Raw genomic sequence first — 18,968 nt, 5'->3', positions numbered from 1 at the left:
TTTGGTAGTTATAACATACAGGCCCAGTGTACAGGGATAAAGTAATTTACAGAATGCTCATTACAGTTGCTATATGTATGGACGTTTTCCTGTTGTTAGCTGGGGGGTGAGTGAAGGCCAAAGGAAAGCATTTCCTAAATACTGAGGAAATCAAAGTGTTAGCAACTAAAGCCAAGGCTAGGTGGAAGGTGGGTCAGTTTTCAGATCTCTGCAAATAGACAAGAGCTCGATGCATCCCAGAAAGATCTCCTGCAAGCTAGAGAACATAATCAATGAGCTGTCAATCATGGGTGACTGGGAAAACAAAAGTTCATTGAAGGTTTTTTAGGAAGAGCTGATTCAACAGAAAATAAGGTGAGTTCTATTTTAGAAATGATGAGCAAAAGAAAAATAGTTATCCTCTGCTTGTGTACACTGTAAATAGGTATTCAATTTAATTGTTCAAAATATGCTTTCTAGTTAAGAGTACATTCACTTTTAGAGTGCAAATCTATGGATAAAAGGGATCATGTCTGCTTAATTCTCTCCATAGAGTGTCCAGCACTGAAATAACTTTCTAAGCTTTAAAAATAAGAATGATTCACAAAGCAATGCCATGTTTCACATATTTATTGAGTTGAAACAAATTCCAGGAAGGCTTAACCTCTCCCTAGCCCCATCCTTTCCATTCAAGGCCAGTTACAGCACTTGCAACTCTCATCAAATACAAGGCCCTCTACACACCTTTTGACTACAGTGTTACCATAAACACACTCAAAAAACCTGGACGGGTCCTCGGGGTCCGCATAGATGCCATCAGGTTTACCTTCGCAAAATGTGCTGGGGGGTGTGGGCTTGGGAGGCTCTGGAGTAATGCAGCCTATGCACAAAACAACAGAAACCCCATTAGCAACGGTGAGTGCCTACACTGCAAGCAGGAGAATCTCATCCATCATCCATGTGGGATCTAAGCCCCCTCTTGATATAGAGGTAAGGTGGACATCACCATCCCAGGGTCCACAGGATGGAGGAATAGAGTATGGATTAGAGTGGACTTGCTGATATTCTACTATGGAACTATTGTGATTAGTAGTGGAAGAAATTGTAGCATTGATGTGGAGAAAGTGGCCATGGTAGCTGCTGAAGGAAGGGACAGGGAAGAAGAGATATGATGTGGGGGCATTATCAGGACTTGGGGTTGTCCTGACTGGTACTGCAGGGACAGATGCTGGACATTGTAGGTCCTGCCCACTGGGTGGTCTGGGGGAGAGTGTAAACTACAATGTAAACCACTATCCATGTGGTGCAGCAGTGCTCCAAAACGTATTCACCAAATGCATTGAACGTGCCATGATGATGAAAGAGGTTGTTGATGTGGGAGGAGTGGGGTGAGGGGGGTGGGGGTATATGGGGACCTCCTATATTTTTTTAATGTAACATTTTTTAAAAATAGAGAGAAAAAAAAGAAATACAACAGATACACATGAAAAAAAAAACCTTTACGGAGATGGCGAAACCTATGAGGTGTGTAACGTCCTCTCTTGTTAATCAGTTCAAACCCAATCCAGATTTAAGGTAGGGGGAACCTAGTCTCCGAAGATTAAAGCAGAGTCGCAGGTTACCACAGGATCATTTATTCAAAGTGAAGAAAATGCTAATTTCGCTTATTTCACTAGCTAGACTAGGACAATAGATACAATTTTGTAAGTACTTGGTATTTAGTTTCTTTGCTGAGTTAGTAGTGGCTGTTTCTTGACCAGCAAAAGGAACTGTCCTCAAGCTAACCATAGAAAATCAGTAATTTTGTACATAACTTACTGTCAATGGAAAACGTACTTATTTTCTAGAATTTTGTTAAGTAATCTGCCTCAACAGGTTCCCAAGCTCTCAAATGAGAAATTATTAAATATTAAAAGCCATCAGTTGTCTCTACAGTCAGGCTGTCGACTCTGTGTTACATCATTTAAACTGTTCCATTCCACATCTGAGGTGAAATAGTTCATGAGCTTGGGGTTGCCCCCGGTAGGACAGCCACCCATCCCGGGTGGCCTTGGACTGTCCAGAATTACATTATTCACTCAAAAGTGTCCCAATTTGGGAAATAAACAATATGCTCATTCTAACTAGAAAGTTTTAATCTTTCTTAGCTACAAATGAATAAAAACCCAGATCAGAAATCATGCCTTGTGCTTCTGTTTCCTTGGGTGTTAACAAGAGAATACTAATGTGTAATTTCTTTTGTTCAAGATAAGAAGATATTTTCCTACTTACCTGATGTCTGCAGCCCCAGTAGAGACTTGATTTTTGAGATGAGAGGATATGGACCCTCACTGCAGAAATTCCCCAGGAAATCATCCAAGTCAAGAGCCCAAACCATGGCACCACCAAACTGATTGGCTTTCAGAAATGCTACCTGTGACATAAGAGTATAATTATCAATCCAGCACTCTCTTTTAAAACACTATAATATTTTTAAAAAATATATGATGCAATATGATAAAAAGTTTCTCAGAAAGAAAGTACAAGGAAAAACATAATCATACCACTATAAAACAACTTAATTCTTGCATATTAATCAGTCTTTGAGCATCTATCATCATTGTTAACATGGTCCCAGACAGTGTATAAATCATCTATATTCTATTTTTTGTCTTTGTTTTCACTTAGCATCAGAAATAAATATTTCTCATGTTTCTACCCAATCTTTATATTTATCATTTTTAATGATTGAAAGTATTCTTTCATGTGTGGATAATTCAACATACTATTTTCTCATTGTTTTTGTATTTTTCAAGCATTAGTTAACACTCTGAAGAACACTTTTATATATGTGCTTTGATAATATTGTTTTTTCCAATAAATACCCAAGAGTTGGCATTAGAGGCTGAAGGGTATGCATATTTATATTGCTACTGCTACACACAGTCATATTTCTTTCCAAAAGAGGAAGCCAACCAAGGCCTATCCAAGGTACTCTTGGGATGACAAGTGTTTTTTGGAAGCTGGGAGTCTATAGCGTGTGACGGGAAGAGCATAAACTTTGTAATTATACAGACCTATGAACCAAATGCCAGGACACCACTTACTGTGTGTCCTTGGAAAATTGACTTCTTTTAGCATCAATTTCCTTATTAGAACACAGCTTCATAATAATTGCAACTGCCATTTGTTGAGCACATGCTTAACATCCATTCTTCATGCACTCTAGCACTTGCACTTGTGTAAGAATTAAATGGAATATCTAATGTAAAACAACTTTCACATAGTAGTCAGTCAATAACATGCAGACTCCCTTTTCCTTCAAAGGAATAAAAACGGTCTTTTGCTCTCCCTGAAAGTTGCCCTGAGCAAAACCAGCTTGGTCTTCAGGCAATCCCCTGGAGTGCCAGCAGCTCCAACCAGCACGCAGGCATGGGCCCAAGGCCTGAATTTCAAGGCGAGAGTGAAGTGAAGTGGCAAGTGAAGACTTACCAAGGTCTGAGAGACTCGGTAAGAGACTTCCATTAGAGGGAGTACTGTGGTTAGCCCTACAGTCTCACCCTTGAAAATCTGTGCCCGCAAGATTATCATGCCCTCCATGGCTGCCTCTCCAATAACAAAGGTTGGGAATTTCTCTCACCTTGATCCACAGTGTAAGAGTATAATATTCTCTTCATACTATACATTTCTTGTGAATAAATGGATATAAACACTCAATCTTTGTCCTGCTACCCCAGACCAGCCTCATCTCCCTTTGTTCTACCTTTACCCTTCCTGAAACATGTCAAAGGAGGGAGGATAGAGGTGAAAAGACAGGCTGGACATGGCTGATCAGGGTTAGTTAAGGAAAATAAATTTTCTGATTTGATTTTTTTCTACCTCAGGGCCTGGATTTGACTACAAAGAACCAGAAGTGCTTGAACTTCTATCTAAAGGTCTTTTGGTCACCAATGTGTGTATGTTTGTGTACATGTCTGAGAAGGTGTATGCTGTATTTGTGTCTATTTAATTTCAGATCTATTTCATAAGAATATCAGAAAGGTAGCTCAGAAGTCACCCATTCCAACTGGCTTGTTTTGTAGAAGAAGAAACAGGACTAGAAGGGGGGGGCAGTTAATGCTGAAAATCACATAGAAAGTCAGTAACAAAGCTCAGACTGTAACTAGGGTTTCATAGCCTCTCTGTACGGGGTTGTTCCACTAAAATAGTGAATTTTCAGGGTACAGAGATAAAACATAATCTTAAGGTCCATAGGAAGAAACGTACCTTGTGCTCATAGCTTTCGATATTGTCAAACCCAACCCACTCATTTCCTTTGTAGGCATAAGGGACCTTCTGGTCTTCAATCCATGAGGTGGTGGCTTCAGGTAAGAACGTGCAGATCTGATCAGAGGGATCCAAGTTACTAATAGCAAAATCCTGAAGATGGACTAAGACTTTGAGATATCCAGAGCAAAAGTGACTGTCATTCTTAAATAGTCATATGCTAGCAATTCTATTGTTGTACAAAGCATACTTTACTATAATTAGTTCTTTGTGTTTTTGCTTCCTCTGCTTGGATTTGTGCTCCATGAGAGCAGGAACTGGGTTCTTTAACTGTATTCCCAGGGCTTGGCACACTGTCTGACATATTTAAGTGACCAGTAAATTTTGTCAGAAGAGTTATTAAGTGGAAGTATTCCAAGTAGTAAAGGGAGTTCACAAAAGAGAGTCCTATTCCACCACAAGCTATTTTATTCTTGAAATTAAAAACTGGCAATTAGAGAAATTTGAGTTTTGACTTGAGGTCTAAACTAGTTTAAAAGGTGCTTATTTTAGTCAAATTAAGATCAGGTTCTATGAAGCAAGACCCCTTCATGTTGACTTGAATTCTCCTCGGGGAATGGTTTTTGTCTCCATTTGAGATAGATAAGGAGTCACTGGCTATCATCCAGCCAAAGTAATCTTAAAACTGATGATCTAATCCAGCTCCCAAACCAACTTGAGTGTCCGCTACAGCAACCCTCTGGGGTATTTACCTCATAGTAGGCCCAGAAGCCAGCCTCCCGAGTGTAGGTCCCGATGGACCCTGGTCCCGAGATGGGTGCCCCCACAGATGTGTCTGAGGTAGTGAGGCGCATGGTCCGTCCGTAGGTGGGGAACCCCATGATGAGCTTCTCAGCGGGAACTCCATTGTCTCGCCAATATTTCATGGCAAATTCCTGAGGCAACACTCAGTTTAAGGTTCCTCTCCAACTTCCTCCCTACACCTGCTTCCCAGTCCTAACTCCGGCTCCTGACTTACAGTGTTGAAGTAGATAAAATCCCCGTGGTCAGAGGAACCCTGGTGCAGGGGGCTGTTGTGTCCCGTGACGGTGTCCCAACCTCCATGAAAGTCGTAGGTCATCACACTGATGAAGTCCAGGAGCCTGGTAGGAAATTGACACAGGAGGGGTGAATCGCAAGTGGGGCTGTAGTTGTCCTAATAGCTGTGGCCACACCTTATGCTAAAGGTGAGGATGAGGCTGTGGACCCAGCAATGGCTGCAGCTGAGGCATTTCTCAGGGACTAGAGGGATTATCTATTGCAGTGCCTTGTCAGATTCTTTGGTTGTTGTTTTGTTTCGGTTATGCTCCACAGAAACCTAGAAAGCTGAAAGAGGATGCATGAATGAGTGTAGAGGACTCTGTCTCCCCTTTCCCTCCTACTCCCATTTCAGCTAGAACACCTCAGTTTATCTCTTTTCCATGTTGGAGATCTTTCAAATACTTCATTTGCAAAGGTGGTTATAATGTTGTATGTGCTGTTTTTTTAAGTCTGAAATCACTGGTTTCATGCAAGTTCCCATCCGAGCATTAAGGATGTTCAATTAGCCTTTATTGGAATATTTTTGGACTAACCACCTAATTGGCATTTGATGGATACCATGGCCATGTGACTTTCAATCTACCAATTGGCCTTAGAATGATATTTGTTTTATTGATCTGCAAAATGATCCTCTGTTATTTCTCCCTGTTGGCACTAGCGTGTCCAATAGAAAATGTCTATGCCTGCATATATATTTAGAGGCTCCTCAATCCTTCATTTTCTACCCAAAGCATTCTGACTACCTATTAACTCAGCTCTCAAACAGATAATTAACTAAATTTATTCCAGGAAAATGACTTTACTATTCTCAGAAACCTCCTATGTGCTCATATGCACCAGGTGCAATATCCTAGATATTCCTAATCATCTTCCTTGAGCTCTGGGTGATAAAGTTGTGTGACCTCAGAGGCTCCTCTGCTTTCTCACGCAGGATTGCTCAGGAGGCTGATGTGCTAACTATTTCTGAAATCTTGGGGAGAATAACCTGGACTCAGACTCTTTTCATCCCTCTGTGTCCTAGTGTGTGACCACAGCCTAGAAAACACAAGGTGGGGGTAGTATCAACAAACTCAGCTTGCCCTGTAATTATTTGGGCAGGAACTTGCAATAATCTTGATTACACACAGAGTAATGAGCTCTCTCTAACTGTCCTTTTCTGCTCCCACTTGTGGCCATACCTCCAGTGGGAGTGACAATCCTTCCCCTCCCTAATGGATCAGCACAGAGGCTGGGCCCACATTCGTTCATACAAGCCCACTAGAGAACCTGGTACAGCATTTAACACATCACCTTCCAGGTCTGAAGCAGGATACAGAGTGGTTAGCACTCACCAGATGTCAACCAAGAGTAATGAGGAAGAAACTTGGAGAAAATCCCAGAAACATTAGACAAACATGTACAGACTATGTAAGCTTAGTCTGAGGCCCCAAGGATCCCATGGGTCTAAATCGTGACCTGGAAGAAGACATGCTCTTTAGGCCCTTGGCTATTGCTGTATGACTCACGCTCCAATTTTGGCGATTTCATAACCAGCATCAATAGTTCCTTTGCCTGCAGATACAGCTGCTGAGATCAGCAAACGAGGGCGGCCTGTGGCTTGGGCCTCAGCTTCAAAAGCTGCTAACATTTCCTGGAGCAAAAGATAGGATAGTATTGGTTATTACGATTACTAATAATTGTAGGTGAAATACAGTTTTCATAAGAGACCCAAAATTATAATTTTGAAAGGTAGTAATAATTGGTAAGAAAAAGTCTCCTTGCATGTTCTGGAATGTATGTGTCATGTGTGTATGCATGCATGAGCTAAGGCTTCAGATCTAAATTGTCTGGAATATTTTTCCCTGCTTCCTCATTGAAGCAATGTCTTATAGAACAAAAAGTTGTAAAGATCTGTATCACTTTCTAATTGTAATTTGGGGTGAATTTCTTATCCTCTGTAATTTGATAGTTTGTCTCTCAAATAGAGAAAAGGTATACACTTCAGTTGGATGTTGTAACTATCAAATGGAGTCACGTGTGCATAGTGCTCTGTTTGGTATATTGTCCATTTTCAACAAGCATTGCTTCTTTTCCCTTCCTTTCCCCTTTCCTTTGGACATAGAAGTCAGTCAAGAGTGGGAGATCCCCATAGGTCCTGGCCTGTATGGATGTACCTGTTGGTTCTTACCTCGATCAAGATGGTAAAACGTTGCTTGTCCTCAGGTGGGCTACCCCGAGACCCTGGGTACTCAAAGTCGAGGTCAATGCCATCAAACCCATGCAGCCGGAGATACTTGATCACTGAGTCAATGAAAATCTTACGGTTCCCAGCTGTGGCCACCATGGTGGTGAACCTGGAGAGGGTGTGGCCCTTAGTGGCTTTCAGTGCCATCCCCCTTGTCCCTTTATGATTCCTCTCACGTGTATTTGGTGTAGCCCAGGTTCCAAGAGATAAAGGAATCATCATTAGCCCGTGCATCCCTGTCCTTAGAAACCCACCTTCATCTCCAGTTGATACCAAAAATTTCTCCCAGTTTATAAAGCTGAGCCAGCCTTTTGGTGCTTGCAGATAAACCATCCCTTAAGTTATTTTAGGATCTTCTATCCCATTACCAGTTACATTTGATGCCCTCTCAGAAACTCCCAACTTCCTTTAGGAATAACATCATAATGCAAGGATAGGGAGAGGAAAACTATATCTCCTCCACTCACAAAATGTGCTTTGTCATAATTCTTTCCTTCTTCTTTCTCTTTTCCTATTTTAGAATCTGGTTTTACAGCTACTTGATTGCTCGGAGTTCCCACCAAATACTCCTTTATCCTCTCACACTGCTATGCCTTTTCTCGTGTAATTCTCTTCTCCTAGAATGACCTTCCAATTCTTCTCTGACAAATTTCTACTTACTATTCACTGTCCTTTTCAGATGTTACCTACTCTTCTTTTAAACTTTACCATGGGAAAGCAGAATTCACAACTGCTTGCTCATCATTTTCTTATTACATTGTACATGTTCCATTATAGTACTTATCCTTTGCAGTATTCAATTGTACATACACATGTTTGTCTCCCCACTAGACAGAAAGCTTCTTGGGACTCTTTTATTCATCTTTTTTCTCCTACAGTGTCTAGAAAGGTGAATGACTTTCTGGAGTTTGTTAAAGTATCCTACATCCTTCATGAATTCCCCAGGGTGGCAATATACCCCTGTCCAGCTTCTTTGCTCCCATTGAGATAGTAGGATACATATTCTTTAAGATCTCTTCTATAGATCCTTCATTCTTATATTCCTCTGATCTATATCCCCAATATCTACCACGTACTTAGCACATAATGCGTGCTCAACGAATACTTGTTGAAATAAATTGAAGAATTGCAAATAAACATTGAGCATATACCATGTGTAAGCAATGTGATAGATTCTTTCCATAGATTACCCCGTCACATTGGTTCTTTTCCTCTAGGCTTCTCTCTTCCCTCCTCCTATGACCTAGGACCTCTCAGCTCCAACCAGTCCTTATTTTAAGATAAATAAGTCTGTAATCAGCCAAGCACTGGTTTCCAATCACGCATTTCCTGATTCTAGCTCTTTCCCTGTTCTGCAGTATCTCCTCCTGATACACAACCTGGGTCTTCAAGACACCTTCAATCACTTTTTGCCTCACCCTTAAAATAGTTTCAGCCTTCTCCTTCTGAATTCAGTCCCTAGTGTAACTCCACGTAGAAAGAAGAGGTTCTTACTTCTGGGTGCCAAAGTTCCATCCGCCAACTGCCAGGAACGTAAGCAAGTTTTCATTACTGATGAGAAAGCACAGAGAGAAAATAAAGTCCATTTTAGCCAAACATGGAGAAACTGCTTAATGGAGTTAAAGTGGTCTTCTCACTGATTCATGATTCTGGCACCAAAAGAACAGAACCATGTCCCCAGGAACTCTTTTCTTGGGATCCTCCTCTTTCCTCTCAAAGGATCAATCTTATGCTAACCATTCATATGGGAGCACCCACACCTGAGTTATCAGACCAGTGAGCCATCCTACCCCTTCCTGGAGCAGGGCAAAATGGCAGACTGTGTGGAAGGGGGCACTCCCCTTACATCAGTGTCCATAGATATATATCAGGTCTCATAGACATCTTTGCTCTCTGACTGGAGACTCTTTCATGAAGACATGAATGGTCAACATTTAGCCAAAGAGCCTATGAAACTCTGCAAGTTGCCACCACCACCACCATCACCACCCAATGACAATAGCATCATCTATTTGAAAGCCGGGGATCTTCCAATGAGAGTTGACTCAGTAGGAAGGTAATTCTCCTACAAAGTTCATTAACAGAGGCTAATTTCAGTCACCATTTAAAGCTACTTTCCTTTTAAGCCCCTCTGGCATTTTCCTTGCTCACTGTTCTCAGCTATTTAGCATGAGAGGGGCATAGACCAGAGCACTACAAGGAGGGTTCCAAATTAGAAGTAACAAGTAGATAAAGTGAAATAGAGAATTGGAGAAATTATATCAATTATTCTGGCAGGTGAAAATCACTGTGAGAGAAAGGAAGGTAGCTCTGATTTTTGTCATAAGGGCTTGATGTTTCGATTCCTTTCTCCCCAAGAGTCACCTTTCCACATTGTGTTCTTTCGCCCTCTGTAGAAAGATGGGCCCCAGTGCTAGCTTTGAGGTTTGGGTCCCCCCAGAGTGTCTGTCCTGTGGCTCCCCCAAGTATCCCAGAACGAGGTACTGACTACTGCTTGAGCGCCTGGAACCGGGCGTAGAGGACTTCATCATTCCACTCATAGGGTGCGATCTTGTTGTTGGACATAGTGGCGAAGGCATAGATGAGGTGTGTGCACAGGCATGGGTCCACGTTCTCTGGCACGTATTTGGCAGGGTCTGGACGGTACTGGGACCAGTTGGTAAAGTAGCACACAAGCTTTGTGGCTGTACCTGGTTGGGTAGAACAGGAACAAGGAGTTAGAGCCTAGTATCCTTGGGGGCTCTTCTATAGGCTCCTGGGAAGGAGCAGTAGAAGCTGGAATCTCGTACATGGGAAGCTGATGCTCAACCACTTGAGCTACATCTACTCACCAGTTTTTAAAAATTATCTTTATTGTAGTAACATGTATCAAACCTATACAACCCACCTTTTGACAATTGTAAATAACACCACTATGAACACTGGTGTGCAAATAGCTGTTCAAGTCCCCGCTTTAAATTTTGGGGATTATATACCTATAAGTGGGATTACTGAGTCATATGGAAATTCTATACTTAACTTTCTAGGAACTATCAAACTATCTTCCACAGTGGCTGCACCATTTTACATGCCCACCAATAATGAATAAGTATTCCTATGTCTACACATCCTCTCCAACCCTTGAAATTTTCTGTTTTTAATAGTAGCCATTCTAGTGGGTAGCTCATTGTGGTTTTAATTTGCATTTCCCTTTGGAGAAATGTCTGTTCTTCTGCTCATTTTTCAATTGGGTTGTTTGTCTTGTTGTTAAGTTGAAGAATTTCTTTATATATTCTGGATATTGAACTCATCAAATATATGGTTTCCAAGTAGTGTCTCCCATTGTATAGGTTGTAATTTTACTTTCATGATAAAGTCCTTTGAGTTGCAAAAGATTTTAATTTTGATGAGGTCCTATTTATCTATTTTTTCTTTTGTTGTTTATGCTTTGGGTCTAAAATCTAAGAAACCATTGCCTAACACAAGGTCTTGAAGTTACTTCCATACATTTTATTCCAGGAGTTTTACAGTTTTGCCTCTCCTATTTAGGTCTTTAATCCCTTTTTAGTTGATTTTTTAATATGGCTTGAGTTAGGGGTCCACCTTCATTCTTGCATACAGACATCCAATTTTTCCTACCACCATTTGTTGATGTGACTGTTATTTCCCAATTTAGTGGACTTGATACCCTTTTCAAATATCAATTGACCATATATGTGAGGATTTATTTTTGAACTCTCAGTTAAATTCCATTGCTTTATATGGCTGTCCTTGTGCCAGTACCATGCTGTTTTGATTACTGTAGCTTTGAAATAAGTTTTTTAACTGGGAATTTTGAGTCTTCTAACTTCATTCTGGTTTTTGAAGATGGGTTTCACTGTTCTGGGCCCTTTACCCTTCCAAATAAACTTGATGATTGGCTTTTTCATGTCTGCTATGGAGTCTGTTAGAATTTTTATTGGGGTTACATTGAATCTGTAAACTGCCTTAGGTAGAATTCACCATTTAACAGTATTTAGTCCTCCAGTCCATGAACATGAAATGTCTTTTCATTCTTTCAGGTATTCTTTGATTTCACTTAGCAATGCTTTTTAGTTTTCTGTGTATACATACTTTACATCCTTGGTTAAATTTACTCCCAGATATTTGATTCTTTTAGTTGCTATTGTAAATGGAATTTCTTTTCTCGACTTCCTCTTCAAATTGATTATTACCAATGTAAGAAACCCTACTGATTTTTGCATGTTGACCTTGTACCCTGCCACTTTGTTGAATTCGTTTATTAGCTCTAGAAGCTTTATTGTAGATTTTTGAGGATTTTCTTCTTATAAGATCATGTCATCTGCAAATAGGGAAAGTTATACCTCTTCCTGTCCAACTCGGGTACCTTTTATTGCTTTTTTTTTCCCCTCTTAATGCTATGGATAGAGCTTACAGTACAAATTGGATAACAGGGGTGATAGTGGACATCCTTGTCTTATTCCTGATCTTAGAGGGAAAGCTTTCAGTATGATGTTACATGCGGGTTTCTCATATATGCCCCTTATTATGTTGAGGAAGTTTCCTTCTATTCCTAGTTTTCTAAGTGTTTATACCAAGAAGGGGAGCTGGATTTTGTCAAATGCCTTTTCTGTATCAACGGAGATGATCGTGTGTTTTTTCCTTGAGTCTATTAATGTGGCTTATTACTTTAATTGGTTTTCTTATGTTGAACCACCCTTGTATGCCTGGGATAAATCCAACTTGATCATGGTTATACTTCTATTTGATTTGGTTTGTTAGTATTTTGAAGATTATTGCATCTATATTCAAAAAAGATTTTTAAAATCTTTTATGTGATTTTCTGTGATTTATTTTCTTGTGGTATCTTTATCGGGTTTGGTATGAGGGTGATGTTAGGCTCACAGAATAAGTTGGAGTGTGTCCCCATCTCTTCAACTTTTTGGTAATGTATGAGCAGGGTTGGTGTTAATTCTTCTTGCAAAGTATGGTAAAATTTACCTGTGAAATCATCTGGTCCTATGCTTTACTTTGTTTGGAAGGTATTTATTATTATTATTATGGATTCAATCTCTTTACTGCTTATTGGTTTGTTGAGATCTTCTATTTCTTCTTGAGTCAGTGTAGGTAGTTTGTGTATTTCTAGGAATTTGTCCATTTTACCTAGGTTATCTAATTTTGGCATCAAGTTTTTCATATTATCCTCTTATGGTTCTTTTTATTTCAGTGGGGTTGGTAGTAATGCCCCCTTTTCATTTCTGATTTTCATCCTCTCTCTTTATTTCCTCAGTTGATTTTACTGATCTTTTCATAGAATCAACTTTTGGTTTTGTTGATTCTTTCTATTGTTTTTATATTCTCTATTTCATTTATGTCTGTTTTAATCTTGGTTATTTCCTTCTTTCTGCTTACTTCAGGTTTAGTTTGCTTTTCTTTTTCTATTTAATTCAGTTTTGAGGATAGGTCTGTAATTTGAAATCTTTTTTCTTTTTTAATGTGAGAATTTAGAGTCATAAATTTCCCTCTCAGCACTGCCTTTGCTATATCCCATAAGTTTTGGTGTATTGTATTTTCGCTTTTGTTTGCCTGAAGATATTTTCTAATTTCCTCTTTAACCCACTGGTTGTTTAAGAGTACATTTTTTAATTTCCACATATTTGTGAATTTTTCATTTCTCCCTCTGTTATTGATTTCTAACTTCATTACATTGTGATTGGGGAAGATACATCATAATTTCAAAAAAAATTTATTTCATTGAGACTTACTTTCTGACCTAAGACATGTTCTATCCTGGAGAATTAACTATGTGTACTTGAGAAGTTTATGTATTCTCTTGTTGCATGAAGTGTTCTATATTTGTTAGGTCTAGTTGGTTTAGAGTATCATTCAAGTCTTGAATTTCTTATTGATCTTCTATCTAGATGTCTCTCCATTAATGAAAGTTGTGTCTTGAAATCTCTTACTATTAATGTAGAACCACCACTTTCTCCCTCAAAACTGTCATATATGCTTTATATATCTTGGGGCTCTGCTGTTAGGGTCATATATATTTATGTTATATTTATGTTCTTCTTGTTGAATTAGTCCCTATATCAGTATATAATAAGTGTAGTTGTCACTTATAAATGTTTTTAGACTTAAAGTCTGTTTATCTGGTATAAGTATAGCTCTCCTAGCTGTCTTGGTTACAACTTGCATGGCATACTTTTTTCCATTCTTTAACTTTCAACCTACTTATGTCTTTAAGGTAAGTCTCTTGTAGAGAGCATACAGTTGGATCATGGGGTTGTTGGGTTTTTTTTGCTGTTGTTTGTTTTAATCCACTCTGCCAATCTCTGCCTTTTGACTGGAGAATTTAAACCATTTATATTTAAAGTCACTACTGACAATAGAGGAATTTCTTCTGCCATTTTGTTTTTTGTCTCTGAAAGTCTTATATCTTTTTTGTCCCTCAATTCTTCCATTAGTGCCCACTTGCATATTTATTTGATTTCATGTATTTTAACATATTGAGTCCCTGCTCATTTCTATCTGGATACATTTTTTCCTATATTTTTCTTGTTGTTACCATCAGGTTAAAATTTAACATCCTAAATATATAACAATCATATTTTATTTGATACCAACTTGACTTCAATAGCATATACATACACTGCTCCTAAAACGCTCCATCCCCACACTTTTTTGTACTTGTACTAAAGCTATAGATTTATCATTACTTTTATGCATTTGAATTTTAGGAAGTAAAAAGTGGAGTTACATACTAAAACATAGACTATGATAGTATTGGCATTTATAATTACTCAACTGTTAGACTTTTCCAGAAGTCTTTATTTCTTTATGCTGCTTTGAACCACTTTCTGGTGTCTTTTCTTTCAGTATAAACAGCTTTCTTAGAAGGTCTAGTGGCAATGAATTTCCCCAGCTTTTGTTTATCTGAGAATGTCTTAATCTCTCTCATTTTTGAAAGAGAGTCTTGCTGGATATAAAATTATTGGTTTGCAATTATTTTCCTTCAGCACTGCCTTTTTGCTTCCACGGTTCCTGATGAGAAATCAACCCTTAGTCTAATTGGGAGTTTCTTGTTCATAACACATTTCTTTCTCTTGCAGCTTTCAGAACTCTCTCATCATCATTTGCATTCAGCCATTTCGATCAGTATGTGACAGAGCATATTTTTCTTAAAATTTATTCTGTTTGGTGTTCACTAGGCTTCTTGGATGTGCATATTCACGTCTTTTACTAAGTTCGGGAAGTTTTCTGCCATTATTCTTTGACTGTATTAGTCAGCCAATGGGGTGCTGATGCAAAACACCAGAAATTGGTTGGTTTTTATAAAGGGTATTTATTTGGGGTAGGAGCTTACAGATACCAGGTCATAAAGCCTAAGTTACTTCCTTCACCAAAGTCTATTTTCATGTATTGGAACAAGATGGTTGCCAAAAGCTGCACGAGTTCAGGCTTCCTGGGTTCCTCCCTTCCAGGGTCTTGCTTCTCTCTGGGTTCAAGGTTCCTTTCTTCCCAAGGCTTGGTTCTTCCTGGGCTCAGGGTTCCCTCTTCCTGGGGCTCTAGCTTAAGGCTTCAACCTCAAACTCTAACATTGAAACTCCAACATTAAGAACACTCAACTCTGTCCTTTACCATGCCTTTTATCTTTGGTGGGTGGGGACTCAATGCCTGATTGGCACAAGAGGTTTACATAATTACTTAATCAAGTAAATCTATGAATCCAATATAATCTAATATGCCCAGAGGATAAGATCAGTTTACAAACACAGTCCAGTATTTCTTTTTGGAAGTCATCAATAATATCAAACTGCTACACTGTTTCTTCTGCTACTTTCTTTTTTTCTTTTCCTTTGGGAAACCCCATAATGCATATATTGGTCTCAGAGTTCTCTTTCACTTTTATAATTTTCACTTTTATAATTCTTTTTTCTTTCTGTACCTCAGCCTTACTCATTTCAGGTGTCTTGTCTTCAAGTTCACTGCTTCTTTCTTCTGCAAGCTCTAATCTGTTATTGAACCCCTCTTGGGAATTTTTCACTTCAGTTATTGTAGTCCTTAACACTAGTAGTTCTGTTTAGTTCCTTTTTAAAATTTATCTTTATTGAGACTCATATTGTTCATTTTTTGTTTTCCTGATATCCTTCAGTTATTTCTCTATATTATCCTTCCTATTAAAGGAAACTGTGCATAGTGAAGACATTTTTAAAAGTCTTTGCTATGTCCACAGTCTGGTCTTTGTTTATGTTTTCTGGCTTTTTATCCTCTTCTTTTACATTATTTGCCATTATTTCCTTTTTGTTTCTCCTGTAATTTTTTTGTTGCACACTGTGTATTTTAATATTTTTAAATGTTAATGCTGGGATTTATTCCCTGAGATATGTATTTCTTGAGTTTGGAACCAGCTGATGATATGACACAGATTTTTTTGAGTGTCAGCCCTCTTTTTAGGAAGGTTCACCCAAGGTGAATGCAAAGTGCATTGTTCTCCCTGTCTTTTCTGGGCCTGTGTCTTTTCCTGGGCTTTCTAGTGGCCTTAGGTAGTCCCCTGTTTATAGGAGTTTGAATGTCCCCTCTACTTCCCAGGAGACAGACCTTCTCTCTCTCGGGTGTCCCATTGCTCAACCTAAAGAAGGTGAGATTTTGCACCAAGCCATTTGCCGCAATTGTTTCTTATATTGTTTTTATTGTTTCAAGCTGCTTTTGCCTGGAGGGCAAATTCTGGGAGGGGAAGCTCACCAGAGAGGAATTTCCTAAGTCAATCTCTCCCAGTCAGAACAAGATCATGTCTCCACAAAGGGAGCAATGGCTAACTCCAAACTAGCCTGGAAAGGGCAAGCGAGGGGTCAGGCAGGGCACCAGGAGCTTATTCCATGGCTCTGAAAAGCTGAACTTTCTTGCCCAGGAAATGCAACCCTTCAACTATCCTCTGTAGCTTTGAGGGAGTATATCCTCTTAGTGTTTCCTCTGCTGGATTGGAACAATGACTGTCCTCAGAGCCTGGCCACCAGTTATTCAAATTCACTAACCTAAAGCCATGATCAGCAATTAACCAACTCCCTGATATCTTGGGGATATAGACTTTTATGTCCCTTTTCAGCACCAGCAAGCTATTCCATGGGCCGGATCTCATTGCTGCCTGCTGAAAGAGTGGGGGCTGGATGATAGTAACTGCCATGTGGAGAAAGCATCACCATAATTTACAAGCTTCTACCTCCCACTCTTCCCTGGATGCCAGACAGTGTTCTATTGAACTCTGGAAGTTTGAAATAGTTGATTCAGACAGTTCCTTCTTGTTTAATAGTTGTTCTGGTGAGGGCACTGATTTCTAAAGCTTTCTACTCTGCCAGCTTCCCACAATCCTCATTTTTTATAACAACTTTGAAAGTCTTATAGAAGCCCCAAATTCCAAGTCTCTCAGGTTTTAAAACACTTAAGTCTGTTCATGGTAAAAAGATCTTTCTCAGAAAGACACTCATGGTACTTACCAAGCTGCAACTGCAGCAACACAGCCAGACCTGTCAAAAGACAAGGAGAAAATCCATGATTCAGGTTGGGGCTTCCCAGGAAAGCCACAGACATATTGTACAACTCAGTAACTGCTAATTAACATTCAGCTCCCAGTGAGTCCCAAAGATTTTCCTTTTCACAGCTTATGTCTAAACCACCCCTGGAGAGGAGAGAGTAAGCCTGAATATAGGTTCCCCACAATCTGGTAAATGGAAATTAGGAGAGAATTTGGGCTGTGGAGTGAAACATTGTTGGGTTTGAAGTGTGGCTCTTCTATTTCCAGTTGCAGGATGCTGGCTTCTCTATTTGCTTACTGCCAAAAATAAGGATAATAAAACTTGCTTCAAAATTTTGTTGCAAGGATTTGGCGAACTATCAAAGTGACAGTCAGGACTGAATAAGTATGTATTAATTAAATCATTGGCCCATCCACTTGAAGTTGTGACCAAGGCTCTGCTCACTGTATCATTGCCTTTTGTCTATCACCTTAAGCCAATATCCAATTTATCTACTCTTTGTCTTAACTCACGTGCATGTTCAGTGAGGCAATGAGAATGCTCAGTGGACATTCTGAACTGCAGTCTTCCAGAGGGTCTTTAGGATTTGGACCGTGTCAGGTCATGGTTCTGAGCACTAAGGGAAGCATTACTTCCTCCTTTAAAGAAGTTGGCACTGGACAGGATACGTGTGGTGAGATAGGTGATGGAAGAGAGGAACGGCTATAAAAATGATGCATTTAATTAGAAGATTCCAATGAGAGGGAGGAATGACTGGTCTGCTGAGGCAGCAGGACTTGGGCTGGAAGCTGCAGAAGCAGAGCCTCAGCTTAGCTGCCCCATTATCAGGACACTGACGACCAAGTCCTGCTCAGACTCTGACCCTGGGTGAGCCCCCAGGTAAGGGGATTCCCCAACATTGTGGCCTCGGTTGCCTCCAGGTTTTGGGGACCATAAAATTGGATAATGATTATAAAAGAGCTCTAAAACACAAGGCATTGAGAGTGGGGGTGTCAGACTTTGTCTGGTAGTATCTAGATATGCCTGTAGGGTAAAAAGGGCCCAGTCCCAGTCCCATAGAAGGTTCTTAATAGTCATTGGCTGAATGAGTGGTGTGTTTAAACAAATTTTTTATCTAATCTGGATCCCCTAATCTCATTTCAGACATCTCCTATATCCTTGTGGCTGCAATCTCCACTCCATTTGTCTCCTCTCTTTGCATTTAGGCCACAAGATAAAGTGACACATTATTGATAGGGTGAAAGAGAGAAGGAGAGGGGAGGAGATTGGAAAAAACACAGAATATGTTGGTAGAGCTGGCTGCGGGCCCACCTAACTTGTTGAGACACACCAACTAAGCCTTTCAAATGCATTCCTGGTGCGCTATATGCTGTTATAGTACTTTCTACCAGAGCCCAGAAGACACCCTTCTCATTCTGGGCCCTGAGCATGTGCAAGAGAGAGAATTCCTACAGCCTTACAAAGGTAATTGGAATCATGCATGCCAGGAAAAGAGAGCTAGCATGGAAAATCGAAACAGGGATCTTGTTTGTTGAAGTTAGGTGCTGGGTCCCTGCTCTCTGATCCTTCCGGGATTTAGAGGAGAGGAGGAGAAAAGCGTTTGGGTCTGTGTGACTCACCAGCCCAAAGCAGCATCCTCCCCATCTCTGCGGCAGTCCCAGTACAAAGTCCTAGGGCCTTGAGCTCTCTATATAAGGTCTGAGCAGGGAGGGGCTGATTATCTCTGTGAAAGTGTAACAGCTGCAGAAGGCAGTGTACCAGAAATCCAGCCCAGGGCTTGCTTCCAGTTCCACATTTGTCCCATTCCCAAGGTCCCTGGGAAGCCTATCCTGTTGTCAAAGTCCCTTACCTGCTGTGGTCAGAGAATTCATTAGGCATCAAATTTTCTCAAGAAGATAACATTTTTCTGAATATGCCTTTGACATTGA

The 18,968-nt window shown here is 39.9% G+C and overlaps 1 protein-coding gene across 1 annotated transcript; it reads right to left on the bottom strand.

Moving 5' to 3' along the window:
* Positions 1–605: 605 nt before the first annotated feature.
* LOC101437383 (acidic mammalian chitinase-like) lies at positions 606–17,095 on the bottom strand. Its single transcript, XM_058302948.1, has 10 exons — positions 17,002–17,095; positions 10,017–10,218; positions 9,023–9,079; positions 7,472–7,637; positions 6,810–6,934; positions 5,243–5,366; positions 4,977–5,159; positions 4,225–4,341; positions 2,251–2,392; positions 606–859 (listed from the first exon to the last, which is right to left on the bottom strand). The coding sequence occupies exons 1-10, from the start codon at positions 17,093–17,095 to the stop codon at positions 669–671; spliced, it is 1,401 nt and encodes a 466-aa protein (XP_058158931.1). The 3' UTR covers positions 606–668.
* Positions 17,096–18,968: the final 1,873 nt, after the last annotated feature.

This window comes from Dasypus novemcinctus, chromosome 9, assembly GCF_030445035.2.
Source record: "Dasypus novemcinctus isolate mDasNov1 chromosome 9, mDasNov1.1.hap2, whole genome shotgun sequence".
Taxonomy (NCBI): Eukaryota; Metazoa; Chordata; class Mammalia; order Cingulata; family Dasypodidae; genus Dasypus; species Dasypus novemcinctus.
This window is presented reverse-complemented; position numbering and strand designations above follow the sequence as displayed.

Excerpts from the sequence above, each read along its gene's own strand:
- LOC101437383 (XM_058302948.1), bottom strand. The coding sequence starts at position 17,095 with ATGTCTGTGGCTTTCCTGGGAAGCCCCAACCTGAATCATGGATTTTCT. Across the intron at positions 2,393-4,224 it reads TCGAAAGCTATGAGCACAAG|GTAGCATTTCTGAAAGCCAA; the intron begins GTACGTTTCTTC and ends CTTATGTCACAG. Across the intron at positions 860-2,250 it reads ACTGGGGCTGCAGACATCAG|GCTGCATTACTCCAGAGCCT; the intron begins GTAAGTAGGAAA and ends TTTTGTGCATAG.